The 25,922-nt window shown below is 42.9% G+C and overlaps 1 protein-coding gene across 4 annotated transcripts in view; it reads left to right on the top strand.

Annotated features, from left to right (window-relative positions):
• RNF214 (ring finger protein 214) overlaps positions 1-25,922 on the top strand; it is a 203,511-nt gene that overhangs the window by 8,430 nt on the left and 169,159 nt on the right. For 3 of the 4 annotated variants that reach the window (XM_078682288.1, XM_078682285.1, XM_078682289.1), the window contains exons 2-5: positions 4,027-4,160; positions 5,137-5,572; positions 6,357-6,416; positions 9,554-9,694. In XM_078682288.1, coding sequence (XP_078538414.1) covers positions 4,051-4,160; positions 5,137-5,572; positions 6,357-6,416; positions 9,554-9,694 — 747 coding nt within the window. In that variant the 5' untranslated portion in view covers positions 4,027-4,050. Of the gene's footprint in view, positions 1-4,013; positions 4,161-5,136; positions 5,573-6,356; positions 6,417-9,553; positions 9,695-25,922 lie in introns of all 4 variants that reach the window. The other variant, XM_078682286.1, reaches the window with a different exon arrangement.

Below are 25,922 nucleotides of genomic sequence, written 5' to 3'. Positions count from 1 at the left end.
GCAAATGGGATCAGCAAAAGTGGAAATCCAGAGATGATTACTAAAGAGGTCTTTCCTACTAATTGTAACCGGAAATTAAAATGGAATGTGGTTAGGTGTGAAGAGGAGAAACTAAATAGCATTAAAGAGCTAGTTTTAGTTGAAACTTGTAGCCTTTCATCTGTCACTCTAGTAGCACCTAACTCTCCCGGATCAAATTTGCCAGTATTGTATAAAGATTTAACAGATAAAATAGGAGAATTCTTCTCCAAGAGGCCACAGGGGATACTCAGGTTAAACCAAAAACCCCTTTAGAGTAACCCCTGGTATACGGCAAACTGTAGGAAAAAGAGGAAAGTCATCACGTTAGCTATAAAAAGTAAGGATCCCACAGCAGTCCGACTAGCCAGAAAGGAGTATCAGAGTAGTATAACATCAGCTAAGAAAGATTGGGAGGAGGAGCATTGGCAGCAGCTCAAGGTCGCAGCCTTTGTAAAAAATTCTATTATTTTTGGGAAATTGATTAATGCTCTTGATAGAAGGGGGGTAGAGCCAATTTTAAATCCTATAAATGAACATCAATGGTACTCCCATTTTTTAAAATTGTACTGTGAGGACAGCGTTGAAGGTCAAACAACATCTCCAGCTATGGAACTCCAAAGCGTGCCCTGCATGCAGGAAGAGTTGTTTTCCCAGCGAGAAGTCCAGGACGCTATTTTAAAAATACTACCAGGGAAGGCGGCTGGCCCAGATGGCCTGCCGGGGGATCTGCTACTGCACGACCCCAAACTATGGGCAGACCTTATAGCCTGTTTAATGAATCTAATTCACCACGGCCACCCTGTCCCTGAATCCTGGAAGGGCGCGGAGGTCATCACTATATACAAGAAAGGTGATAGGGAGGACCCTGCCAACTACAGACCTATAAGTCTAATCGACACCATCCAAAAGGTAGTTGGCAGGGTCATCATAAACCGAACAGAGTCATGGCTTACAGATAATGACATTCTGAGCCATTTCCAGGCGGGGTTTAGGCGTAATGTCGGTGCGATGGACCAGGTTTTCCGGTTCTGTGCAGTCTACTGGAAGTCAGTGTCTATCACCAAGGGTAGTTTGTACCTGGCTTTCATAGACTTGAAAACAGCATTCAATGTTATTCCACGTGCCAAACTCTGGGAGGTTTTACTTGATATGGGATTCCCTAGTTACTTGTTGCAGTTTATCATCAAACTCCACGAAGACAACTATGCAAGGATTCGTTGGGGGAGTCAGGGCCAATTGACAGGGAGGGTACCAGTTAATAGAGGGGTGCGGCAGGGATTTGTGATGGCTCCGACACTGTTCTCCCTCTTTATAAATGGGGTGGTGGACCATTTGAGGGAGGACCCTGCGGATGCCCCTGTCCTTGTCGGTGAGAAAACCCCTACACTCCTCTTTGCGGATGATACCCTCCTGATGTCCAAAACCCCCAGGGGTTTGCAAAAACTGCCCGACCGCTTCAGTGTTTTCTGTAAAGACTGTGGATTAACGGTTAACACTATGAAAACGAAGCTGATGGTATTATCTGCCAAAAGAAAGCTCAAGAAGGCCTATCTCTCTCTGAATGGGACTCCTTTAGAGGTAGTGGATGAATTAGACTACCTTGGGGTCAGGCTCTGCAATAACGTGAGATGGGACTCCCACTTGTCTAAAATGGTTCTAAACCTTAAAAGGGTCTCTGGAGCGATATTAAAGAATCAGCGCCTCTCTATCACCAGACCAATAGCCCCCGCCCTGGCAGTTTATGAGGGGAAAGCCTTAGCCTCGGCAGTTTATGGCTCTGAATTGTGGGGTGCTGAGAATACTAAGGCATTGGTAGTTGCAGAAAATAAGTTCATGAGAGATATAGTTTCGCTTCCCCCCCCTCGACCCCGTTGAAACCACTATTCTTTGACATGGGCAAAAGATCGATTTCTGAAATAGTCCAACTTCGCCCTTTGCTATTTTGGGTGCGTCTCAGAAGGACCCCCGAACTAGCAAATTATGCTCTAGTGTTGGATGAGCTAATTAGTTTGAATGTATCCAACAAAATAAAGTGGCTTAACAACCTAAAGAAATTGGTGGAGTCTATAGGTTTGGCTGAGTTTTGGGCCTCACAATCCCCCCCACCCAAACAAATTGTCAAAAAACGATACTGGGATTGGGTAGAGGCCAAGGATTCAAAGAATTCAAACTGGGGCCCTCTGACGAATAACTTTCTTGAACATAAGCCTTTCAGAAAGTTAGAGCCATTCTTGGACTTTATGCAGACTCCCCGTGATAGACCCTTGTTCCTGAAACTAAGATACGGCACCCTCCCCCTCAATAAATTTAAGGAAGGGTGGAAGGTTAGGAGGGAGCACGACTTAAAATGCCCAGGTTTCTCATCTCCGGAAGAATCCCTTGGCCACTTTCTGTTTGCATGTAACGCCTATAAGCAGGCTAGAGCAAAATGGTTGAAACCTGTGTGTAGGGAGCTAGGAGTCAGGGGCCACAGATCAGCTCTGCGCATTATTCTAACCAATACCTCCTCCATGTACATTGTTTGTGGGGTCGCTAAATATTTGGCAAGCGCTTGGTTTATCCGGTCTAAGCTGTTATCTAATGCCTGTTCAGACCCACCATAAGAAGGATTTTTTAATAATGTCCCTCCTCTATCTCTTAATCTGGTTTTTAGGGATGTATGACGTTACAACGCATACTTTTACAACGCATACCGTTACAACGAATTTTTTACAACGCAAAAACTTTTACAACGCATACCATTACAACACATGTTTTTACAACGCAAGTACTTTTACAACGCATGCCATTACAACGTAAGTATTGGTAAGTATATAATATTTTTATTTTAAATTAATTGTAATTAATATAATTTAATTTAATTAATTTTTTTTTTTTTACCCTGTACCCCTGTACCCCAAAAACCCAAATTAACCCAGAACCCTAAAAATACCCCTGTACCCCAAAAACCCAAAACTGTCCCTGAACCCTAAAAATACCCCTGTACCCCAAAAACTGAAAACTGACCCTGAACCCTAAAAATACCCCTTTACCCAAAAACTGAAAACTGACCCTGAACCCTAAAAATACCCCTTTACCCAAAAACTGAAAACTGACCCTGAACCCTAAAAATACCCCTTTACCCAAAAACTGAAAACTGACCCTGAACCAACTGACCCTAAACCCTAAAAATACCCCTTTACCCAAAAACTGAAAACGTAAAAAAAAAAAAAACATATAAAATATTAAATATAATTATATACTTACCAATACTTACGTTGTAATGGCATGCGTTGTAAAAGTACTTACGTTGTAAAAACATGCGTTGTAATGGTATGCGTTGTAAAAGTTTTTGCGTTGTAAAAGTTTTGTTGTAATGGTAGTGCGTTGTAAAAGTTGCGTTGTAAAGGTTGTTTCCCGGTTTTTAGTGTTGACTTTTTTGAAATTGTAATACTTGATAAATTGTTCTATGTATTTTTGTATGTCTGTACTTTTATGATATATTTTCGAATAAAGTATTACAACAACAATAGTTATTACTTTGATCTAATTAAGACATCTGATAATGCAGACGTAAGTGTGAATTATCCACAGTGGTCTTTTATAGAGTGTAATTTAACAACACACTTATTTGTTTACAACTGTTTCAAAGCTCTTCCCATTTGCTGTACTAGGAGCAAATTAATTTTCAATTATACGTCATGCGTCACCTCACACCTTAATGCCATTGTCCCCTTAAGATGTCTACTGCGACCCTTGTACTACCACTTTACTGTCACCTGGAATGTGTCTGTCGATCTCCATCCTTTTTGGAGTGTTATCTTCCCTAACTGGAATAATTACTGTAGGTAGGCACATTTTTCAAGTTCTTTACTGTGTTCTGTGAAGTTAAGAAATATTCTGGTTTTCTGTGACGTTTTTCTATCTTCCTCTAGCTTCTCTGTAGGTACATGTGTGACGATTTTTTTGTTTTACCCCCTACACGTTCGTTCATGTCTCTCAATATGTATCAGTTTCTTTTTACAGTTGGCTGCAGAAGCCTTGCCTGCCATGGAGGTTGAAGAGAAGAGGGCTCTTACACCGTCTGAAGTAGTTCCCCTCTCCGTGGAAGCTCATACTGAGCGAACCCTCGAAGATCAGCCGATGAACCTACAAACACAGTAAGCATTGCATACATGAAAACATTTCATAACTACATTATAAGAAAACGTGTTTAACCCCCCAGAAGTACAAGGAGTCTCTTTTCTATATACTCGAGCGTAGTCTGGTCCCTCATCTTTAAAAAAATAAAATAATAATCATTCTACACGCGGCTGCCAAAATGCATAGATGTAACTGGCTTTGACACGTTTGTGTGACACCAGATGTTACTTGTGAGAGATTTTGCATTAATTATAGTCCCCCCCCCACCCACCACCATGATGTACATTTAGATAGGAGCTATATACGTGCATATTTACCTGCCAATCACCTCTTTCTCATTACTCCTATTACTTTGGGAGTATGTAGAAGTATCTAACCACCAAATCTTTATAGAGCGCGTCCCTGGCGCTTCAGAACATAGACCACATCCAATGAGGTCGTAGACGTCCTCTTGGCGTGCTCGTTTTAGATTGACATGCTCCTAGATCACATTCTCCATAAAGACCTTAAGTACACACCGGGCCTCTTCATAGATGAGGATGGGGATGTGCTAGACTTCTTCAAGGCAGCGGCTAACAGGCTTTGGGATGCCCTGGATATTGTACCAAAACACTTTCTTGTGCCTCTTGGCACCCTTTTGCTTAAACCTCGTCCTCCTCTGTGGCCTACAGGCATTCTATTCTCTTGCTCAGAACAGGACTAGAAATATTGTAACTTTTTTCCTCCTAACGTTGAGAATAGATATAACCAGGGTAGGGGAGAAGGAAGATTCATGGTGGAAGGAATATACTTTCCTTTTCAAATCCATTCGTTTTCTATTTTTATTACATCTGTTTAATAAATTAATATATTAAAAAGCTTTCTTTCTTGTTCTACATGTTAGCTTTTTGTAGGAAGCTTTTTCTTTTCTGATTTCCGAGTATGCTTTAAAGGCGTGCGCTGCAATTTTCAGTGAAGTAACATGTTTTGACAGTGTGCATGCGCTTGTTGCAGAAAATCAAGCGATGCTGCTGAAGAATACCACTATGCTTTCCAAGCACTTGTCGATTGGGAAGTGTCTCAGCATACCGCAGAGAAGGTTCTGAACCCAGATGGTGGCAAGAGCAACAATGCATCGGCGCAGACTGACTTTGATGGGGCTGCTTTCGATGCCCTTGTGGACGAGGGGGAAGGCACAGAAGAGCAACCGGGGGATTGCCTCGACGATGAGATGTTTTACTCATTACCAGATGAGTCCACAGAGGCGATGGTGTCGAACAATGGACTTATAGGGCAGCTACCCTTCATTTGCCCCATGGACTTGTACAGGCGGGCGTTTGGTCGTGACCCTTCACCCACATACTTACCAGTGGGTAAACCACTTACAGGAGGAGGGACCCAGGCTGGAAATTGGACAGAGCTAAAACCCTGTCACAATATCGCGATCCAGGTTGAGTGTTACTCAGATGTCTGCTTCTTTGCCTCCCTACAGACTAGCCAGCCCGCTCTCTATGTGCTGTCCTCAGTACTCTCTTCATGTAGGCTACCTTCTCCATCATCACCATGTCTTCCTTTTGCCCTCTCTGATGTTCTGTCCTTCTGCCGCATGCCTGTCTATCTCTGGTCTCCATGCCGCCTACTGTGTGCCAGAACAGTGCTTTGTGATTTTCTCTTGTTTTGCCCCTATACATTCTTGCTTACCCCATCTACATAGCTCCACTTTGAATTTTGCCCTCTGCTCTGCGTGTCCCCCTGCTTGCTTTTGCTTCCTACCTTTCTCACCCCCTTCATTTCTCTCCCCTCACATAACGTCCCTGTACTGGAAGGCTGTTTGACTTTATGTCTCAGTATGTTTCTGTATCTGGTGATCTAGTTGACTATTCCCCCGAACCCTATTTCGGACGTTTCTGCGTTAAGTACACTTATTATAAACCCACTGAAAAGAAGCTCAGCTCCTCATACGTTCTCCACTAAATAACAATAAACTGAGGTCGTCAAAGTGCTTCATTCTCATTCACCCCACACTGAGATTAAGCTGAGTTCTCCTCTACAAGAGACACATCTGTCCCGCACCCACTGACATATTAAGAACTTTCCTAGTTGCTCCCTATATCCCACACTCCTTGATGCCAAGCCATGCTCTGGTACCCTACTAGGCGTGTCACTTCTGTTGTAATGTATCTCATATCTTGCCTGTTTACAGCACTGAATGTTGTGGCTTGTTTTGTTTTCAGACTGACTTTGAGAGTCGAGATTTTGGCATCAATACTGAAGAAATTATCGAAAAGAATTTGGTATGTCTATTAATTTTGCAGTTATTATGTGTTATGTGTTCTGCAGCATTTATTTATTTATTTATAAAGTGCAACATTCATCCACCAGGTTGCATTCCAGACTGAAAGCGCTCCTCCGAAGAGTAGACTCTCCGACTTGTCTGCATTTAGTTTCAAACAGTGGTCGGACATCCAGGTTGACATTTCCGCGAGACGATTAGTGAGTCTAATCCTCGTGTCTTCGTGTCCATCGATAGCAATCATCAGTTGTGTATCGTCTGCGTAAGAGCAGATGCTGATGCCCCACTTGTCACTGATTTTAGCTAGTGAGGACACATAGGCATTAAAGAGAGTGGGGCTCAAGGAGGCTCCCTGTGGCACTCCATACTTGATTGATTTTGAGGTTGAGGAGAAGGCGCCCAACTGTATGGCCTGTGTACGGTTGCTTAAGAAAGAGCATGTCCACTGAAGTCTTTAGAATGTATGACTTTCGTGTGTAAAGTTTCCAGCAAGCGGTAGTGTGAGACAGTATCGAAAGCCGCTGACAGGTCTAGTAGAATCAGGTCGGCGGCTTTGCCCTGATCAACCACAGACCAGACATTGTCTAGCACTGCCAGAAGGGTGGTCTCCATGCGGTTGTTAGCTCTGAAACCAGTTTAGGTGATATCCAGGATCTAATTGGTCTCAAGTTAGTTGGTTAATTGCTTATTTACCAACTTTTATTACTGAAACCCGAGGTGTCGGGTAAAGGACCTAGTCATAGGTTTAGGGATAGGGCATCTGATCAGTGAGATCTGGAAATGCCTCCGGAAAAGAACATTTTCTTTCTTGAGTCCCCTCATTCACCATGGTTTCCCCACGGTGACATTCTCCATCATAGGGGCCATGCCAGCTGGGGGGCAAGTCGCAGCACGCCCCAGTTCGTAGAGAGCTGGGATGGCCCCTATGATGAAGCATGTAACTGTGGGGAGACCCTGGTGAGTGAGGGGACTCAAGAAAGACATTTTTCTTTCCTGGATGCATTTCCAGATCTCACTGATCAGATGCCCTATCCCTAACCTATGACTAGGTCCTTTACCCGACACCTCGGGTTTCAGTTATAGCACAATAAAGGAGGGCAGACCTAGCTCCAAAAAAACCTCTACCTCCCCCATTCTTTTGATATTTTATTTACCAACTTCTCCATCACTTTGAATAGGTATGGAAGCTGGGATATTGGTCTGTAATTTGCCGGATTTTGAACGTCTGTGCCTGCTTCTTTTAGTAGGGGAACTACTGTGGCTTTCTTCCAGATCTCTGGAAATACTGCAGAATGTAGGGATTGGTTAAATATCTGTGACGTAAGGCCATATGATTGGTGTAACGGTGAAAAGATTAAGGGCCAGATGTAGGTTGCCTAATACCGGTCAGTAACGGCCGAAATTTTCGAATTTCGGCCGTTACCGACCGGTATTAGGCTACTGAGATGTAGGTGGCCTCAATTACAAATTCGGTAATTTACCGATTTAGTATTTTAAGGAATCAGTAAATTACCTATTCCTCAAAATACCGAATCGGTAATTTACCGAATTTGCAATGTAGGGAGCACTCAAATGAGTGCATTGCATAGGTAAGGATTCGGTATTTATCACCAACTACAAGTTGGTGGTAAATATCGAAAACCTTTGCAAAAGCAATTATTTTGCTTTTACAACAGTGCGATGTGGCAGACATACATGCCCTGTACATGTCTGCCACATGTGCACCCATGCACTATTCAGGGGTGCAACAGGGTGTCAGTGTGACACCCTGCCACCCTTGAATGAGTTCTCCATTTTATCGATTCGGTAAATACCGAATCGTACCGATTCGGTAATACTTACCGAATATTTACCTACATAGCATTTACCGATTCTAAAATACCGTATCGGTAAAATTCGGTATTTTAGAATCGGTAAATCAAGATTACCTACATCTGGCCCTCAGTGAAGGCAAGGGTCTAGTGGAGACCCTGATTTAACTTCCGCAATTGCTTTGGCCACCTCCTCCTCTGTGAAGGGGTTGAAATTGCTGAGATGAATTTGGGCATCCAGTTGAGGACCTAAAGTTTCCCAATCTATATCATCTGGTGGATGTTGATCTCTAAATGAAGAATAAATCGCCGCGATTTTACTGGCAAAGAAACTGCTGATGGTTTCTCATCCCTCAAAAGAGGGTGCCAAGACTTGGGACAGACTGGCTGGACTACAGAGCTCTTTAACTATGAGTTCTTTCGGTGAGTTGCTATTTCTATTCACACGTTTTTCAAAGTAAGTCTTCTTGGCGCTTTTGATGGCATTGTTGTAGAGCCTCAGTTCTGTCCTATATAACTGTCTGTCTATATCTAATTTGGATAGTCGCCACTTGTGCTCTAGCATTTTACACTTTCTCTTCAAGACTTTGAGATCTATTGAGTACCAATTTTCAGATTTTGATCTGCCTTGGGAATGGCTCCCTAGTTTGGGGGCACAGAGGTTGAGGGTATTCAAAATTTATGCTTGGAGACTTTCTGCGCTTGTGTGTACGAGCGGGGGCATTGAGACATCCTGGTCAGTCAAGGAAAAGTGGCGCTCAAATGTGTCAGGGGTTACTAGTCTACAGGCTCTTCTTACCCCTGCTTATATCATTTGGGAGCGGGTTAATTGCACCAGTAGGCTGAGGGTGAAAGAGATCAGGAAGTGATCTGTCCACGATGGGGGACTGATTTCCACTATATTGGTGAAATCTATATTGGAGAACACAAGATCCAGGGTATGACCGGCAATATGTGTGGGTTCCCTAATCCATTGTTTGAATTGCAGGATCTGCATTTCGCTATCTAGGTGTTTGGCCGCAGAGTCTTTGGAGCATGCACAACATAAACTACACCCTTGTGATTTGATTGCCCTAAAATAGTTACTACCTGGAAGATTGCACTGTATGGCTGGTACTCCGTCTGCTCGTGTGTTACCTGTTCTCTCTGTGCGATTAAAGCTTATTTTTCTGCAGACTGTGTTGTACCCGCTGTATGTCAAAGAGAGAATCTTGCATTTCAGCAGCTCGTTCTGCACTTTTTCGTCCTGTACATGGAAGCAATCCGTGATTAATGTTGTCCTCTAATGAGGATGCCCTCCCTCATTATGGTCCTGTTTTCATCTCAGGAGAAGATGATCTCTGAGCGCGTGAGACTGAAGGAGAACTACCAAGAGGTGCTGGACAAGCAGCGACAGGTGGAAAGTCAGCTGCACGTGCAGCTGAGACAGCTGCAGCAGCGATGCGAGGAAGAAAAGAAGATTCACAAGGTGAGGAGGTGGAACTTCATTTTTGGCATGACAGGATCCGGCGTCTCATTTATTAGTATTCACTTGCACATGGGTCAGGAAGGCATGCTGGATTTTTGGAGGGGCTTCTATGCCACATAGAAGTCATTTGTGTCATACTTGTTTATGGAAACGCCTAAGTTAATGGTGGCCTATAGCAGCCCTGACAACGGATGCAAATATCTGCATTTGGTGTCGTCAGACAATACAGTCTTTGAAATGATCAACTACTTTCTCTTCGTATTCAGAGTTAAACCTCTTATGCACCTGTGCTCCTATGGGATGGGCCCAGGTTACACCAGACGTCCGTCCCATTAGCCACTGTTAGCCAAACACCTATGAAGAGCTACTCATTTAGGGGCACATGCATCATTCATAGATTTTGCGATTCCTAATTTGCGAAAATTACCGAATCGCAAATTAAGAATTGCAAAATGCTATGCATCATTTTTTTGGCTATTGATTTGGGATTCGGTAAAAATCGCAATTTTTACCGAATCCCAAATCAATAGCGAATTCCTAAGTGCATTTTCGCAAATCCCATTGATTCCTATGGGCCAAAAGGCCCATAGGAGTCAATGGGAAGGCATTTACAAATTCGCAATTTGTTGATGCATTCCAAGGGTGCGGGGGGGGTCCAAAGGACCCCCCCTGCACCCCTGAAATGCATTTGAAAGTGCATGTTTCACACACACATGTCCTAAGGACATGTGTGTCTGTAACATGACAGTTTAAAAAATGCATTTTTTTGCTTTTTGACAGATTTTCGCAAATTAACACGAGGGTCAACCTCGTGTTAATTTGCACTTCCTATTTCATAATTCGCATTTTTTTTTTTTAAATGATGCATTGCATTTAAGGAATCGCACAAATGCGATTCCTTAAATGCATTCGCATTTTTAAGAAATGCAAAAAAATGAGAATTCTGAAAAAGTGTTTGATGCATCCCAAAAACGTATTTAGGAAGTGCAAACGGCCGAATTTACCGATTCGCACCGTTTGCACTTCCTAAATAGGTTGATGCATGTGCCCCTTAGTCCTTCTAGGAGCAGTATCAAAGCAGAGTTGTTCTGCGACTTTTGCTGGGTCACACTTACAGCTTCACTCATGTTTCATTGGGCTGCACAATACTAATGAGTATAGACTTCATACAGACTTTACACACATAAATGATAGTTTCCAAAGTCTTGAACTGTGTTCAGTGAAGCAGCTTCACATGTTTCCATTCAATTTCCAAAAGCAGGTCTACTAGCGCACCAATGACAGTCGTGCTCACTGCAATAACACTTTTACGTGTCTCTAAGCTCAATGTTTGGATTTCAAGTAGTAGTCATAACATTTCTTGCCTTAGGGGTCCTGCTACGTAGTAAAGACAGCTTCGATAGTGACTTTTCTGGCTCCCTTCTTATGTCTTCCTCTGCATATTTCCTCTATTAACTCTTTTGTGCATTATTTATGTCAATCTATCAAGCAATTGTATACTTATTTGCTAAAAGTATTTGTCCCATAGAACATATATAATGTGAATGTGTTTGTATATATATTATATGTATGTATATACATATATATATTCACTGAAAAAACCAAAGGTTACAGGGATGTTATAGTTAGGCTCATATTTCACTTGTACAAAACCAGTGAAATTCAGCAGTTATTAGCTAACTATAAATCACGCCCGCAATGCACTGCTTATGACCTCATATATTACAGCACTCATGGGATGGTCAGTCACATCATTGATGATATCGCAAATGACCTCACTGATGACATAATCCAGTAATTGAAACAGTTTTACAAAAGTTACTGAGCATTAAATATAGAAAGGAAGGTAAGTGGCTGAAAGTGTCTTTATGGGTGAGTCAGTGGGTGTGTATATGGATTATAAAAGAGTAAGTATGTATTTATGTCAGAGAATGTAAACATAAGTGTCTGTGAGTTTTTGTTAGGTCTCGGCTAAAGACGCGCGGAAGCGCGTCTCCGCCGAGATCTTATGTTAGGGAGTGTGCTCCCCAGGAGACAGTTTGGGGCGCGCGCATCCCTGGAGCCGATTTGAAACGGGAACGCGCGCTGTGGCCAGGCGCAAGCACCACACACGCATGCGCATACACACCCAAGCGCCCATGCACGCACGCACATACATACATACATACATACAGAGACACACCCCCCCTGACACATACGCGCGCACACACAAGTGCACCGAGGCCCCCCCTCCCCCGCCGTCGCCGTCGCATACACACACGAGCATACACGCACACACACACACACAAGTGCACCAAGCCCCCCCAGCCTTTTGAAACTTACCTGGGCAATGTCGGGGACTCTTCTCTCAGCACGCGGCGCCCAACCTCCTGCTAGCGTGGCCCCGGGTCTCCACACCGTTCACAGGAGCCCCGGGCCGCGAGACGCATCGACTCCGCCTGCCTCCTCTTCCGGTCTGGACGTGGCCCCGCCCCCGTCACAGGCGACCGTGCCTGACTTCCGGGGCGGCCACTGTGGATATCGCGTTGATTTTTTAACTCATTTATTTTATTAAGTTTGAGTAAATAACATGAAATGCTTTAAAAACGTTTTTATTTCGAGCGCGCTCGCCCCATTTTCTTCTCGTGCTCCTCAACTATTTTTCCTGCATCATAACGTTGCGCTGAAAGACTCCTGTGCAACTCGTAGCTTTATTGGTCATGAGGAAACTGCATCATTATGGAAAATGAATGACTATATTAGATTGGCTGAATTCGTATCTACATCAATTTGGAGTGAAAGACGTAGAAATACTCTGCTATGCGAGTGCATAGCTGCCAATGTTTCAGATTGCTTAAATGTGACATTTTAAAATTGTTGGTGTAATTATGAGTGACATTCAACGACTACGAGTGACGCTTTCTCACGAACAAAAATCAAGTGAAGAAGATGAGGGAATCATATAAACATCAGAAATTACAGCCATTCCAGCAACAAGAAACTCTATGAAGATCTTAAAACTATTTCAAAGCACCAGAGATGGAAGGACACTATCCGATATGGAAAACATACTGCATAGTTGCCACGTTTTAAGAGTGCTTAGGTAAACTATTTTCAAGGTTTCAGAGTACTTATGAATGACATACAACTACTAATGGTATGACACTAAGATTGACACTTAGAGCAAAATCAAGAAATTAAGAACATGGAAACAGAAAAAGAAAAGAAATTACACTGATTTGAGCAAGGACAAACTATAACAAGCATTTGCAATGCAATAGGTCCCGTATTTACGCGAGTTTGTGCTATTGACATTGCAACTAACAATGCCTTTTATTTTTGTTTTTAAAACATAAATAAAAGGCAGTGTCATTTATAATGCCAATAGTTTAAACTTGTGTAAATGCGAGACCTATTGCATTGCAAATGCTTGTATGGGTGAGTGAGTGGTGTCTCAGTAGGTGTCTGAGTAAGTGTATAGGTGTGTGAGTGTGTATGGGTGAGTGAGTCTGTGAAAGTGGGTACAATGGTGAATGAGTGGCTTAATGTGTGATTGTGCGGGTGTGTTACTGACTGTAACTGTGGAATGAGATGGTGCATGAGTGACTATGGGTCAGTAAACACTATGTAAGTGTGTCTGTGTGAGTGAGAGAGAGCATTATTGGTTCTATAGGTATGTGATGGGGTGTATAACTGCATATATGACTGACTGAGTGCCTCTGTGGTGAGTGAATGGTTATGTTAGTGGCTGTAAAGGTGAGTAATTGAGTGTGAGAGATTCTGTGAGACAGTTTATGCTTATGACAGTGACTGTACAGGTGAGTGAGTGCAAGTGTTACTATATGGATCAGTAAGCAAGTGGGTGTGTGAGTAACTGTATGGGGAGTGAGCAGCTGTGTGAGTGAGTGTATTGGTGAGTAGATTTGTCAGTACCTGTGTGAGTGAGTGGGTGTATGGGTGTACAAGTGGGTGTGTAAGTGGTCTGAGTGGCTGTATTGGTTACTGAATACAAGTATCCATGGTTACATATGTGAGTTAATGGTTGCGTTAGTAACTGTATGGATGAGTTAATCTGTGAGTGTCTTTATGAATCAGTGAGTAGGTGTGTTTACTGTTTGCTTCTGTCTGTCATTGTATATATGTGTGGTTGAGTGAGAGTGGGTGTTCGAGAGGTTGTATGGGGGTGTTGGTGTGTAAGTGATTCTGCAGATGATGTCATCAGTGATGTCATTTGAAGTGTCATCAATGAGGTCCCTGACCATGTCATTGTGATGTAATATGTGAGGTCATAAGTAGTGTAATGCAGGGGCTTGAGTTATGGTTAGCTCAGGTAACTATAACTAATGAATTTCACTGGTTTTGTACAAGTGAAATCTGAGCCTAACTACGTCCCTGTAACCTTTGTTTTTCAGTGAATTTGTAAAGTTTTTTAAAACATTCTATTTTTATAAGTTGTATGCTGCTGTAATGTTTGCTTTTTATAGTTAATTTGTAAAGTTTTAAAATTAATTTTCTACCTGTACATCCTGTGATTTATGCTTTTTTACTGTATTACATTTTTAATTTAAATATTGAATAGTGTAGATTATAGCTGTGTTACAATCAACCATTTTATTTATCAGTATGAGTTAGTTCCTCTAATTTGTTTTAGGTTATTAATATATTCCTTTTTTTTTGTGTGTGTGTGTGTGTGTTTTTTCTTTGTTCGGGTATGTGAGTATCGCTGTACCGTTTTTTTAACACTATAAAAATTACACATATATATATATTTTATAGTATGTTGGTGTGGACTAGGGGTATGGGCAGACCGGAATAACAGGCGTGGAGGCCGGATGTATTGCGCTATTTCAGCTGGTTTTATTGTTCTGTAGACAAACAAGAGGGGTAGCAAGGAGGTGAGGCTGGCTGTCTCGTAGGCCGAACAGGGTTCCACTCAGCTGGGCTGTCTGTCCGGGTGAGGAGGTCTTCGAGTCTGCTTCTGGTCACGGGTCGGGATCGGGTTTCGCCTCGGAGGGGAAGGAGAGACAACAGGGCAGTTAGTCCTTATCGGCTTTTGGACCGTTGGAGTACTGTCACCAACCACCGGGATGTGAGGGGACCAGAGAGAACGTGAGGGCGAGGACGGTACGGGAGGATTCAAAGAGGGGGGGGGGGGATCGAGAGAGAGGAATGGGAAGAGCGTGCTGAGGTGAGAGGGATGTGCAGGGGCTATGATACAAAGGGCTAAGTGTAGTGAAATGACTAACTATATACAGTGCAGGGGTGTACTGTCCGTGAGGGGATCTATATACAGCTAGTTTACAACGATCTACAGGGAGACACGGAGAAAAGATAACCATGTACTCACGTGCCCCGCCGCAACTCTCCCGCGAGTTGCGGCCGCTCTCCAGCAACCTCCTGAGGACTCCACCACTCTTCGGTCCAGACGTCCTCCTCTTCTTCGCTTCCACTCTTGCTCCTTCCGCTCTCCGTCTTGAGTTCTCTGCACGCTGTCTCCGCCGCTTTGAACGCTCTCCTCGTCGTCTGCTTTTCTGTGTGTCGTGCTGATGATGGGGGCGGGACTTCCGGTGTCACAGGCGTTCACTTCCGGTTCGGCTCGCGACCCCGCTGGTCGTTCCGTTTCTTGTAGGGAAAGAGAGAGAGGAGGAGTCCTGGTCGTCAGGGACGCTGAAGGGTCAGCAGTCGTGGACTCCCTGCTCGGGCGCCGCCCTGTCGAGGTGAGAGACGCTCCCCTTCCACAGTTGGACATTAGGGGTTTTATTAGATTAACCTTTAAAGTTGTTTTTCTTAAGGAAGTTTCACTAAAAGCATTCAATTATTTATGCACCATTTATATCCTCATTCTAACATCACGCCTTTTTCATAAAGTGTAAAACACATACATATACACATTTTATAATACTTTGTATTGCGAAATGATACCAAGAAACTACGAGTCTGTCTACACTATTGATCGTTCTGTAGTTTTCACGTGACACGCACAGTGACACGTTAAAAAATGACTGCTTCTGACTTTTGTAAAATATCAGTGAGCAAGGCTGCAAAGACAGCTGAAACGCGTTCGAGTCAGGCCAAAATAAAGTAATTTTCAACCAGCTGCACAAGGCGTCGTCGTTATCCTCTGGCGAAAAGCGGAGGTAGCGTGGAGCATATATTGCGGACCTACTCCTGTGGGGTCCGGTTTGATGGCGCGACTCTCGAGGCAGGCGGTGGTACACACGCAGGAGAGCGTTACGGAGTATCGAATCGCCACCCCCATAACTCAGGAAGAAGACGCCGAAGGCTCCGTGGTGGGCAGCAGCACTGAAGCGCAGAGTGTCTACCAGTGGGTCGAAAGGCACGCGGAAGACACTGCAGCGGCCAGGTAAGACTGCGCCGAGTGAGCGAGAGGAGGGGAGGAGAGTAAAGGTGCTGGTTTTCAAGTGATTGCACGATAGCAGGGACGGTTGTAGCTGAAGGGAGGTTGTCCCTTGTATATTGGTGAAAGATGTCGGCCTCAGAAGTACGGGAGCAAGAAGAGCAGCATTATCAATCTTCAACGATAACATCACGAATGCGAATACTGCTTTCTCGACTAAGGCAAGTGGTGGTGATAAACAAAGTGATCTTGGCATGCGACTGAAGCGCTTAGGGAAATTAAAACGAGGAGAGATGTTCAAATGGTGGGAGTCCAAGTCGCTGCAGCGCTACTTGGAAGTCCAGAGAATACCCAGAGGGCTTTGAATCCTGGTGGCGCCCAGTTATGAAGAACAGAACCATGTTGCGAGAATGGGCCAGCAAGAATAATGATGCGTCACGAAGGATGTTGGCGATTTTGATAAAGTATGCCGACATTGTTCGCCAAAAGATATTGGAAGAACTGGAGGTGTTACTTGGTGAGATGGAAAAAGACAAGACCAGGAAGTAATAACCAAGTTAAAAAATGAGATGATGGAAAGATTGCGAAAATCTGAAATAGCGATAAAAGAAAGGGAGGCGCAGAAATTCCTCAGAGATAAACTAGACTACGACAGAGGGCAAATTTACACCTTTGCCAAAAAGTTCGATACTCTACGTAGACAGAATATGACAAAAGCGGGGAATCCCTCCAAAGAGATGCATTCTGGTCAAAGTAGTCTACAGAGTTCAGAAATTGATACAGATTTGGAGGAGGAACAAGGAGTGCAGAAAAATCGGGCAGTCCCCACAGTCGTAGAAGAGTTTGGTTTTTTTATCCGAGGAGAGGAGGTTCAATCTAAGACCAAAGCAACCAGCACTGACAGCCCAGCCAATAAGAGGAAGAGGCAGAGGAGCAGGAGGCAGAAGGGGGCAACTGAAGAAGAAGAAAGGAGGCAAGAACCAGTAACAAGAGCTGAAGCCACCATAATTAATCTCACTAAAGTAATCCTTACCGATGAAGATAAAAAAATATTGAGTTTAGGACTTTCTTTTTGCCCAGAGGCAGATTTAGATTACGTACACACATTCATAGACCTGTTCAAATTTGTGCGAACATTAAAACTAAGAAAACATTTTCTTTTGAATCCATCGGCGAGAAGACCTGGTGTGCCCGTGGTTAAAGATAATCAACAGGATTAATTGACTGTGGTTGATATGGATCTATGGATGACTTTAAGGAACCTTAATGCTGAAACATCTGGGGAAGAGAATGTGAGAGATGAGAGCTCAATCGCCCAAGAAGAAGGTGTTATGATTGATGAAGGAGCATTAACTGGTTTTAGGCATAACTCACGTTTTACACCTTCAACAGCAAGAGATGTAATTGACACTTTCAACGACCTAGTGGTGAATGAGATTAAAAACTTGAGTTCACAGATTAGCAAAGATAAAAAAAGAAATAAAAATTCACTGCACATGTAACAGCAAGCCTACCAGAGATTGATTAAAAAAGTGTCTGATAATGAGGATTGTATAGTAAGAAGTGCTGATAAGGGGGGCAATGTGGTCCTGTGGGATCGACAGTTGTACCTAACAGAGGCGTACAAACAATTGAATAACAAATCTTGCTATGTTAAAATCAATGAACCAGATATGACAGCTTGTTATCAGAATTTTAATGGTCTTTTGAAATTATGGTATGACCAGGGTCTGTTGAGCCATGATTAATTTCTGTTCCTTAAAATCGACAAACCAGTGACCCCCATATTTTATTTGATCCAGAAGGTTCATAAGAATATGGAGAACCCTCCAGGGTGTCCAATCATTTCAGCGATAGGAAGTGCATTTGAAAATACATCTAAGTTCATAGATTCGTTTCTTAGTAAAGAAGTGCAGGCACTACCTTCTTACCTGAAAGATACAGGTGATTTTTTTAAACAGATCTATGATCTCCCTTGGGAGGATGACTACCTCCTTGTCACCATTGATGTCACTACATTATACACTAGTATAAGGCATGTAGATGGTTGAGGGCAGTCAAGCACATCAAAGGGAATAGACCAATCCGACTGTGGGCACACACTGAAATGATTGTGAAAATGGTTGAGACATGCTTGAAAAGTAATTACTTTTTATTTGGTGAGATCCTGTATCATCTGGTCTGTGGTACTGCCATGGGCACCTGCTTCGACCCCAGCTATGCTAATTTGCATATAGGCTGGTGGGAGGAGCAGGTGATCCGGACGCAGTATCAGAGTGGGAAGAACACATTATGCACTGGAGTCGATTTATCGACGACCTATTTTTGGTATGGAAGGGAACAGTGGAACAGGTAGAAGACTTTATCAAAAGGATCCAACACAACACATTAAATCTGGCATTCACGAGTGAAATAAGTAAATTCAGATCTCACAGTATATATCCATGTAGGGAGGATATCGACAAAACTATACAGGAAACCAACCGCAGCTATTACGGTGCTTCATGCATCAAGCTTTCATCCTGTTAATCTCAAGAGAAGCATACCGTTTGGGGAATGCTTGAGAACTAAACGAAATTGCAGTGAGGAGTCAGAAACTAAGGCAGAACTAGGGAACCTCAAGCGTAGATTCATAAACGGAGGATACCCAGGTGAATGGATCGAAACCGCAATTTCCAAAACTGCCAAAATTAAAAGAGAAGATATATTGTTTGGGGCAGTTAAGGAGAAGAGCACAAAAAGTGAAAATTAATGCAGGCTGATCACTAAATACAGCTTACTGCAAGACAAAGTGAGAAGTATTCTAAATCGCCATTGGCATGTCATTACAAACGACCCAGTCCTAGGTAAGGTAGTCCCACGTAGGCCAGAGATAACATTCAGATGGGTAAAATCCTTCAAACAATCACTTGTCAGAAACACAGTAAAGAAAAAGACAGTGAAGGGTACCAGGTTGGACAAAAAGCAGGGGTTTATTAAATGCACTAAGTGCAAAGCCTGCCACTATGGGATCAATACTGACAAGTATAGGTCAGGGACATCTAATGAAATGCGGAAAATTCGAGGCAAATACAATTGCAAAACTGAGTTTTCTGTCTACGTCCTGCAATGCCCATGTGGGCTGCGGTACGTAGGCAGCACTATCCTAGAGGTGCATAAGCGAGTGCTACAATATCTTAGGGCAATCAAAAATGGAGTCCACACCTACCTAGTGGCTCGCCATTTTGAGAGATTTCATAATAAAGATGTGGCTGGAATCCCATAATATGTGGTAGATGCTGTGGAGAAGGAGATTCGAGGTGGGAATCGTGAGAAAAAAACTCTGTAAATTGGAATCATGGTATATCATAGAGATGAATTCGAAGCAACAGGAAGGCCTCAATTTTGAAGAGGATATGTACACGCATTTGTAAGATAAGAAAGTAGGAAAAAGAAAGAGATAATTGACTGACCCATGAAGTTTTTTATAATGTTTTTAATTCACTTTAGACCCCTTGGGTAGACAGGGTATAAGCTAAGCAGAATAAGTCTATACAAAGGTGTGAAAGGTGTTTTTGTTGAAATTGGAATTGATTGTTAAGGCAGTGTACACGAAAAAGCTGGTAAATCTGATGGGTCATGTTATCCCCAAGTGATAGTAACTGCGCAAAAATTGATGATTGCTGTTGTGTCAGTATGCCCATAGAAGCTACATTGGAAGAGACACTGGTTAATTTAACTAGTCATCATAGTAAGGAGCTTTGTCCACTTGGGCTTGAAGGCAAATCGCTAATATGGTCTGGTAAATGCAGGCTCTGTTTCATGATAATGGAGAGGCAGCGCAATTCAAATGCATAATGTGTATGAAATTATGTAAAACTATGTTTTCAATTAAAAATTTGTTTTTAACTGATTATGTATTTACTGGATTGGGGATGAAGAAGTAGTCTCAGGGTTTCCAGTTTAACAGTCAAGGTTAAAGAATTCATTACACTGTGACAACTGAATATTTATGTAACACTGTCTATTTGGTCATTACAATAAGTTATTTTGCCCACTTGGGCTTGAAGGTAATTTACGATTGTGCCTTGGTAAACGAGACAAAAGCACACTCAGCTTTGAGATTAAAGGGAAGCGGTGCTTTTCAAATGCGTGATGTGCAGGCAATTGAAAAAAAAAGGTTTTATCTGCTTATTTATTTGCTGAAATTATGTTGGCAAAAAGTGATTTCAAAGTTTTTTAATCAGACTTAGTCAATCAATGAATTTAATGTATTGCGAAATGATACCCAGAAACTACGAGTCTATCTACACTATTAATTGTTCTGTTCTGACTTTTGTAAAATATCGGTGAGCAAGGCTGCAAAGACAGCTGAAACGCGTTCGATTCAGGCCGAAATAAAGTAATTTTCAGCCAGCTACACAGGGCTCGAGTCGGGGACCAACGCGGGTGGACGGCGTCCCCCCACTTATTTTACCGGGTGGACGCCGTCCCGCCTGCTAAACAGCTGGACTTCACTCTTTTGCCTCTCTGGGACGAGATCGGAGCTCACAGCACACTGCCCACCTTTGCTTTTGGTACAAAAGGGGGTGGTGATGGATGGAGCATCTGAACCAATCAAACACTCGCACCCAGTCAAAAGATCTGGGTTTGATCCATCACCGTTCTTTAGCCCACTCTGCCACCCCAGTTCAGACATGGCTATATGCAAATCAGTCTGACCCTGTGCCTCATGGGAACAGTCCAGCCCGAACTGCCAAGCCATGCCTTCCCTGGACCGGAAACAAGCTTCCGAGGACCGGTTTCTGGCATTACAGCCGTCTTCAGCCCGGCTTGCTTGAATCCAGTGGCAAAGTGAGCAAGGGACTCACGTCTGAGCATACCCTGCCACACTTATGGCGGCCAAAGTGGTACAAAAGGGGTTGGTGATGGACGGAGCATCTGAACCAATCAAACACTCACACCCAGTCAAAAGATCTGGGTTTGATCCATCACCGTTCTTTAGCCCAGTCTATAGGGAAATGGGGTGTCAAGGTAGAGTTCATTCACTAATAAATTTGGCACTGTTTGACGGCTCGTTTTCGAAATTTGGCAGCCAGCAAATTAAACCCAATGTAGAGACAACAGGCCCTGCTACCACCCTTTTTTGTGTACAACCTAAGTTGATTCAGTACTGGCCAAAGGCTGTGCACAGTACAGAATAGGTCCATGGCAGATGATTGTGGTACATTATAAAAAGACAAACCAGAAAATTCACATAAAAAACACAGTGAACGTTCAGTTTGGTTCAACAAACGCAAAAAAATGAAAAGCTATGATATTTGCCAGTTGTTGTGTGCAGCGCACACCAAAACTCACACTCCTGCCATGCTCAGTACACCCTTAGCCAATAGAATGTTAAAAAAGGCTGTCTACTAAGAATAAATCATTTCAAGGACATGAGTTATTGTGCAAGTTGTGAATTTCAGGTGTTTGTCTTCAAATTTATGTTCATATGTATAAATATTTATGCCATGTTTATGAAAATAAATTTGGCCAAAACAAACATGTTTTCTGAAGCAAATGTACTAATAAAAATGCTTTCACACATTTCTTACTACAGTGCACACTTCAAATACTAGTTTATTACTGAGGTACTGCGAAATTGATTGGGGAATGACACTGGGCACTGCTTCACAAATTGCATGTTACCATTACTTCACCTGAAAGCAACTCTCCTTATAGTCAGAAGACTTCTACATGATTTATTTTAGTCCAGAAACTTAACCTATTGCATCCAGGCTTTACTGCATTTTCAAAAAGAAATATATTTGAAAAACAAAATGGCATGGCACAAACCATACATGCAGATGCACAGATTGTAATATGCACCAAAACTCACACTCCCGCCATGCTCAGTACACCCTTAGCCAATAGAATGTTGAAAAAAAGGCTGTCTACTAAGAATAAATCATTTCAAGTACATGAGTTATTGTGCAAGTGGTGAATTTCAGGTGTTTGTGTTCAGATTTATGTTCATGTGTATAAATATTTACGCCATGTGTATGAAAATAAATTTGGCCAAAACAAACATGTTTTCTGAAGCAAATGTTCTAATAAAAATGCTTTCAGACATTTCTTACTACAGTGCACACTTCAAATTCTAGTTCATTACTGTGGTACTGCAAAATTGATTGGGGAAAGACACTGGGCACTGCTTCACAAATTGCATGTTACCATTACTTCACCTGAAAGCAACTCTCCTAATAGTCAGAAGACTTCTACTTGATTTATTTTAGTCCAGAAATGTAACCTCTTGCATCCAGGCTTTACTTCATTTTCAAAGAGAAATATATTTGAAAAACATAATGGGATGGCACAAACCATACATGCAGATGCACAGATTGTAATACGGTTACTACTATAAAACAGCATGCCTCTTGCAAGCCTTGGCCGCTCCCAACACTCAGCAGTGGTAGTAAAGAGCAGATTATGGACTGCACATATGACTCACAAACCCAAAGGTTAAAGTGATGTTATAGTTGGGTGTTGAAATGAGCTAACGTTTAAAAACCTAAAACCCCATTAAATTCTCAAGTTATAGTTCAGTTAACTAACTATAACTTGAACTCCTGCCATGCCCTGCTTATGATCTCACGTATTACATCACTCATAGCATGTTAAATTGCATCTCAAATGACTCTAAAGTTTGGGGTGGTAGTAGATAGTTCACCATGTTAAATAATGTAAAGGCTGAGTGTACCTGTTGTGGGTTGCAGAGACATATTTTAATGTAGTTTGTGCCTTAAACCAAATCCTTTTGCAACAATCTGTGACAAAAGCCAACTCTTCTGTTGACAATAGATTCATCCATCATGGGATGTCTGGGTATGTGCCCATATTAATTAGTTATGAGGCCGTACTACAGGCAAGTTCTGTGTAACAAGGATATTTAAAATGTGTAGATATTAGACCTTGGGTACGGAGGAACAACATCTTACCACTTGACTATCCTGGGGTAGGACCTTGTACTGGGACTTGCCTGGCGGATTCCGCAAATGTAACCCCTGTTTCTCATTTGCCCTCCGGCTCCTTGCTGTTTCCTCCCCCCGTCGGGGGTAAGTGTGAGTGCAATCAATGTTAAAGGCCATAAAGATAATGCTTGTTTAAAAATTCTAAATTGGAATATAGCAGGTATAGCCTCAAAGATTGTATTGGAGGGATGGCGGTCTTTTATTATGAACTGATATGGTTTTTATGCAAGAAACCTGGGAGAGTAAGGATATTGTTTTTGACAGATTTATGGGTTTTAACTTGCCCACTGCTCCTTCTACATCCAGCAGAGCTAAGCGGGGCATGTCGGACTGGTTTAAAGTGGAAATTGCTGGCATGCTTGTTCAGCTATTCCTCGAGCAGTGGGAGGCGCAGGTTTTTTGTTTTGTCTGGAAAGATACTTTAAAGCTGTACCTGGTAAATATTTAGAATAATAGCTTTACATCCAAAGGCAGTTTTCAAGGGCTGTTTATGCTGATTGACAAGCTTGTGGAGTGAGAGGCTCGAGTGAATCGTCCTTTTAAGTTGTTGGTGGCGTGGGATTTTAATGCGAAATTGGGACTTCCATTACCGTTTTCCCAGTCCACCTTTGATCCAGCCGCTTCTGAGCTGGACCAAAATGTAATGGACGCCAGGGGACGGGTTCTATTCAGCCACCTGATAGAAAGAGGTATGGTTAATATGGCGCCCAATTTTACTGACCACTACATTCCCACCTTTACTGGACGAGGTATAAGAAGTACTATTGATTATGTATTTGTCTCTTGGGGCATGTTTCCCATTATCAAGGGTAGTGAGGTCCTTATCGAGCCTTATAGTGACCACAATCCTGTTGCTGCTCAGTTAGGGCCCGATGTAGGTAAATCTAATTTACCACTTCTAAAATACCGAATCATACCGATTCGGTATTTAAGAAGTGGTAAATTAGAGGGGGGGAAATGTAGGTAATTCTGATTCGGTAAATACCGAATCTGTAAGATTCGGTATTTACCGATTCTGTAAATACCGAATCGGTATCCCCCATTGATTCCTATGGGCCTTGAAGCCCATAGGAATCAATGTGGAATACCGAATTGGTATTTACCGATTCGGTAATTACCTATTCTTGCAAGGGTGCAGGAGGTGTCACTTTGACACCCTCTAGCACCCCAATTACAGGCTTGTGTGCTAAGTGGCACACATACATGCCCTAAGGGCATGTCTGTGTGTCACATGGCACAGGTGTGCATACACAGATGTGCATGCACACCTGGATTCGGTATTTTACCACCCATTTGGATTGGGTGGTAAAATACCGACTCTTGAAGGCCTGTGGCACTTTTCAGAGTGCCACCTACATCTCTATTTACCGATTCTGTACATTTACCGATTCGGTATTTTACCAAATCGGTAAATGTACAGAATCGGTAAAATTACCGAATCTGTACTTATGTAGCCCCCTACATAAGAAAACCGTAATACCGGTCGGAAACGGCCGAATTCGGCCGTTTCCGACCGGTATTAGGGCTCCTACATCTGGGCCTTAATGTTACCTTTTAGGGGACTGAAGTCCAAGCCTTTAGCCATTATCCACTAAAGATGCTGGGCGCAGGGTGGTCTGGAGTTCAGGGAACATGAATAGTATTATGTCGCAGGTAATTTCGTTTAGCTCTGCCCTGTTGTCTAGCTGTAATTGTATACCACGTGGGCCAACTCGCATCTTACAAGGTTTTGCAACCCTGTTAGACAGTCAAATATCTACTTTCTTAACCCAGTCCTGTAATCAGGCTCATTCCTGGTTCGACACAGCTTGTAGAGAGGCTAAAAATACCGTACACAGAGCTTTAAAACAATACCCTAGAGGCCCGATAGTGATAAGGGAAAGTAGGAAGCTGTATAAGCTTGCCATTAAGAAAAGAGAGGCATCATTGAAGGAAGAAAAGTGGGATCTAGTGGTGAGCTCTTGCCTTTCAAGAGACCCTCAGGCCTTCTGGAAGGCCGTACAGTCTGTTTTTTCTCCCACCCTACCAGCAGACAAAGTAACTGTCCATATCCCCCTGAGACTTGGGTGACCTTCTATACTGGTCTTTATTCGGCTGACTTTGCTGCAGAGCATGCCCCACTAGAGCTGAATCTAACTTGTCAAAACCTTGTTTTTAATGTAGGGGAAGTCCGGAAAGCAATTGCTAACAGTAAAGGTAAGAAGGCACCGGGCCCAGATGGAATTCCTCAGGATTTATTTAAGGAAGACCCAGCATTCTGGTCCCCGGTACTTACTGCTGTTTTTAATTCAGTTTACAGTGAGGGAGTCCCAAATTCCTGGCGTACTTCTGTGATAGTGCCTGTTTTTAAAAGGGGTGATGTGCATGATCCTAAATGCTATTGTCCAATATCTCTTTTGTCCTCTTCGGTTAAAGGTATTGGGAGAGTTGTACTAGACCGCCTCCTGTACTGGATTAATGCAAACCATATTTTGGCTACAACCCAGAATGGGTTTAGGAAAGGTCTAGGCACAATCGAACAGTGTCTTAATCTCCACCTTTTTCTGGCTAAATACAAATATGCAAAGGGCACCTCCACTCACTTACCAGTCATGTATTTAACCAGTGCGTTCGACTATGTCTCACACTCTAAGTTGTGGGACAGTTTAGTAAATATGGGTGTCGACGCGGGTCTGCTTTCCTTTCTGAGGCTCCTCCACCACGATCTTTCGGCCTCAATGAGGTATGGTAATGCTGGTGAATGCTCAGAACAGTTTAGTATTAAGCGAGGGGTGCGCCAAGGATGCGTCCTCGCCCCAATCTTATTTCTCCTTTATACAAACGACCTGGAGAAAACATTAGTTGCGGTTGGGGCTGATGTACCGCAGGTTGAGAACAAGGCTGTGCCACCGCTTCTTTA

Source organism: Lissotriton helveticus, chromosome 3_1 (assembly GCF_964261635.1).
Source record: "Lissotriton helveticus chromosome 3_1, aLisHel1.1, whole genome shotgun sequence".
NCBI lineage: Eukaryota > Metazoa > Chordata > Amphibia > Caudata > Salamandridae > Lissotriton > Lissotriton helveticus.
The sequence above is the reverse complement of the archived record's forward strand: the minus strand, read 5'-3'. Positions and strand labels throughout refer to the sequence as shown.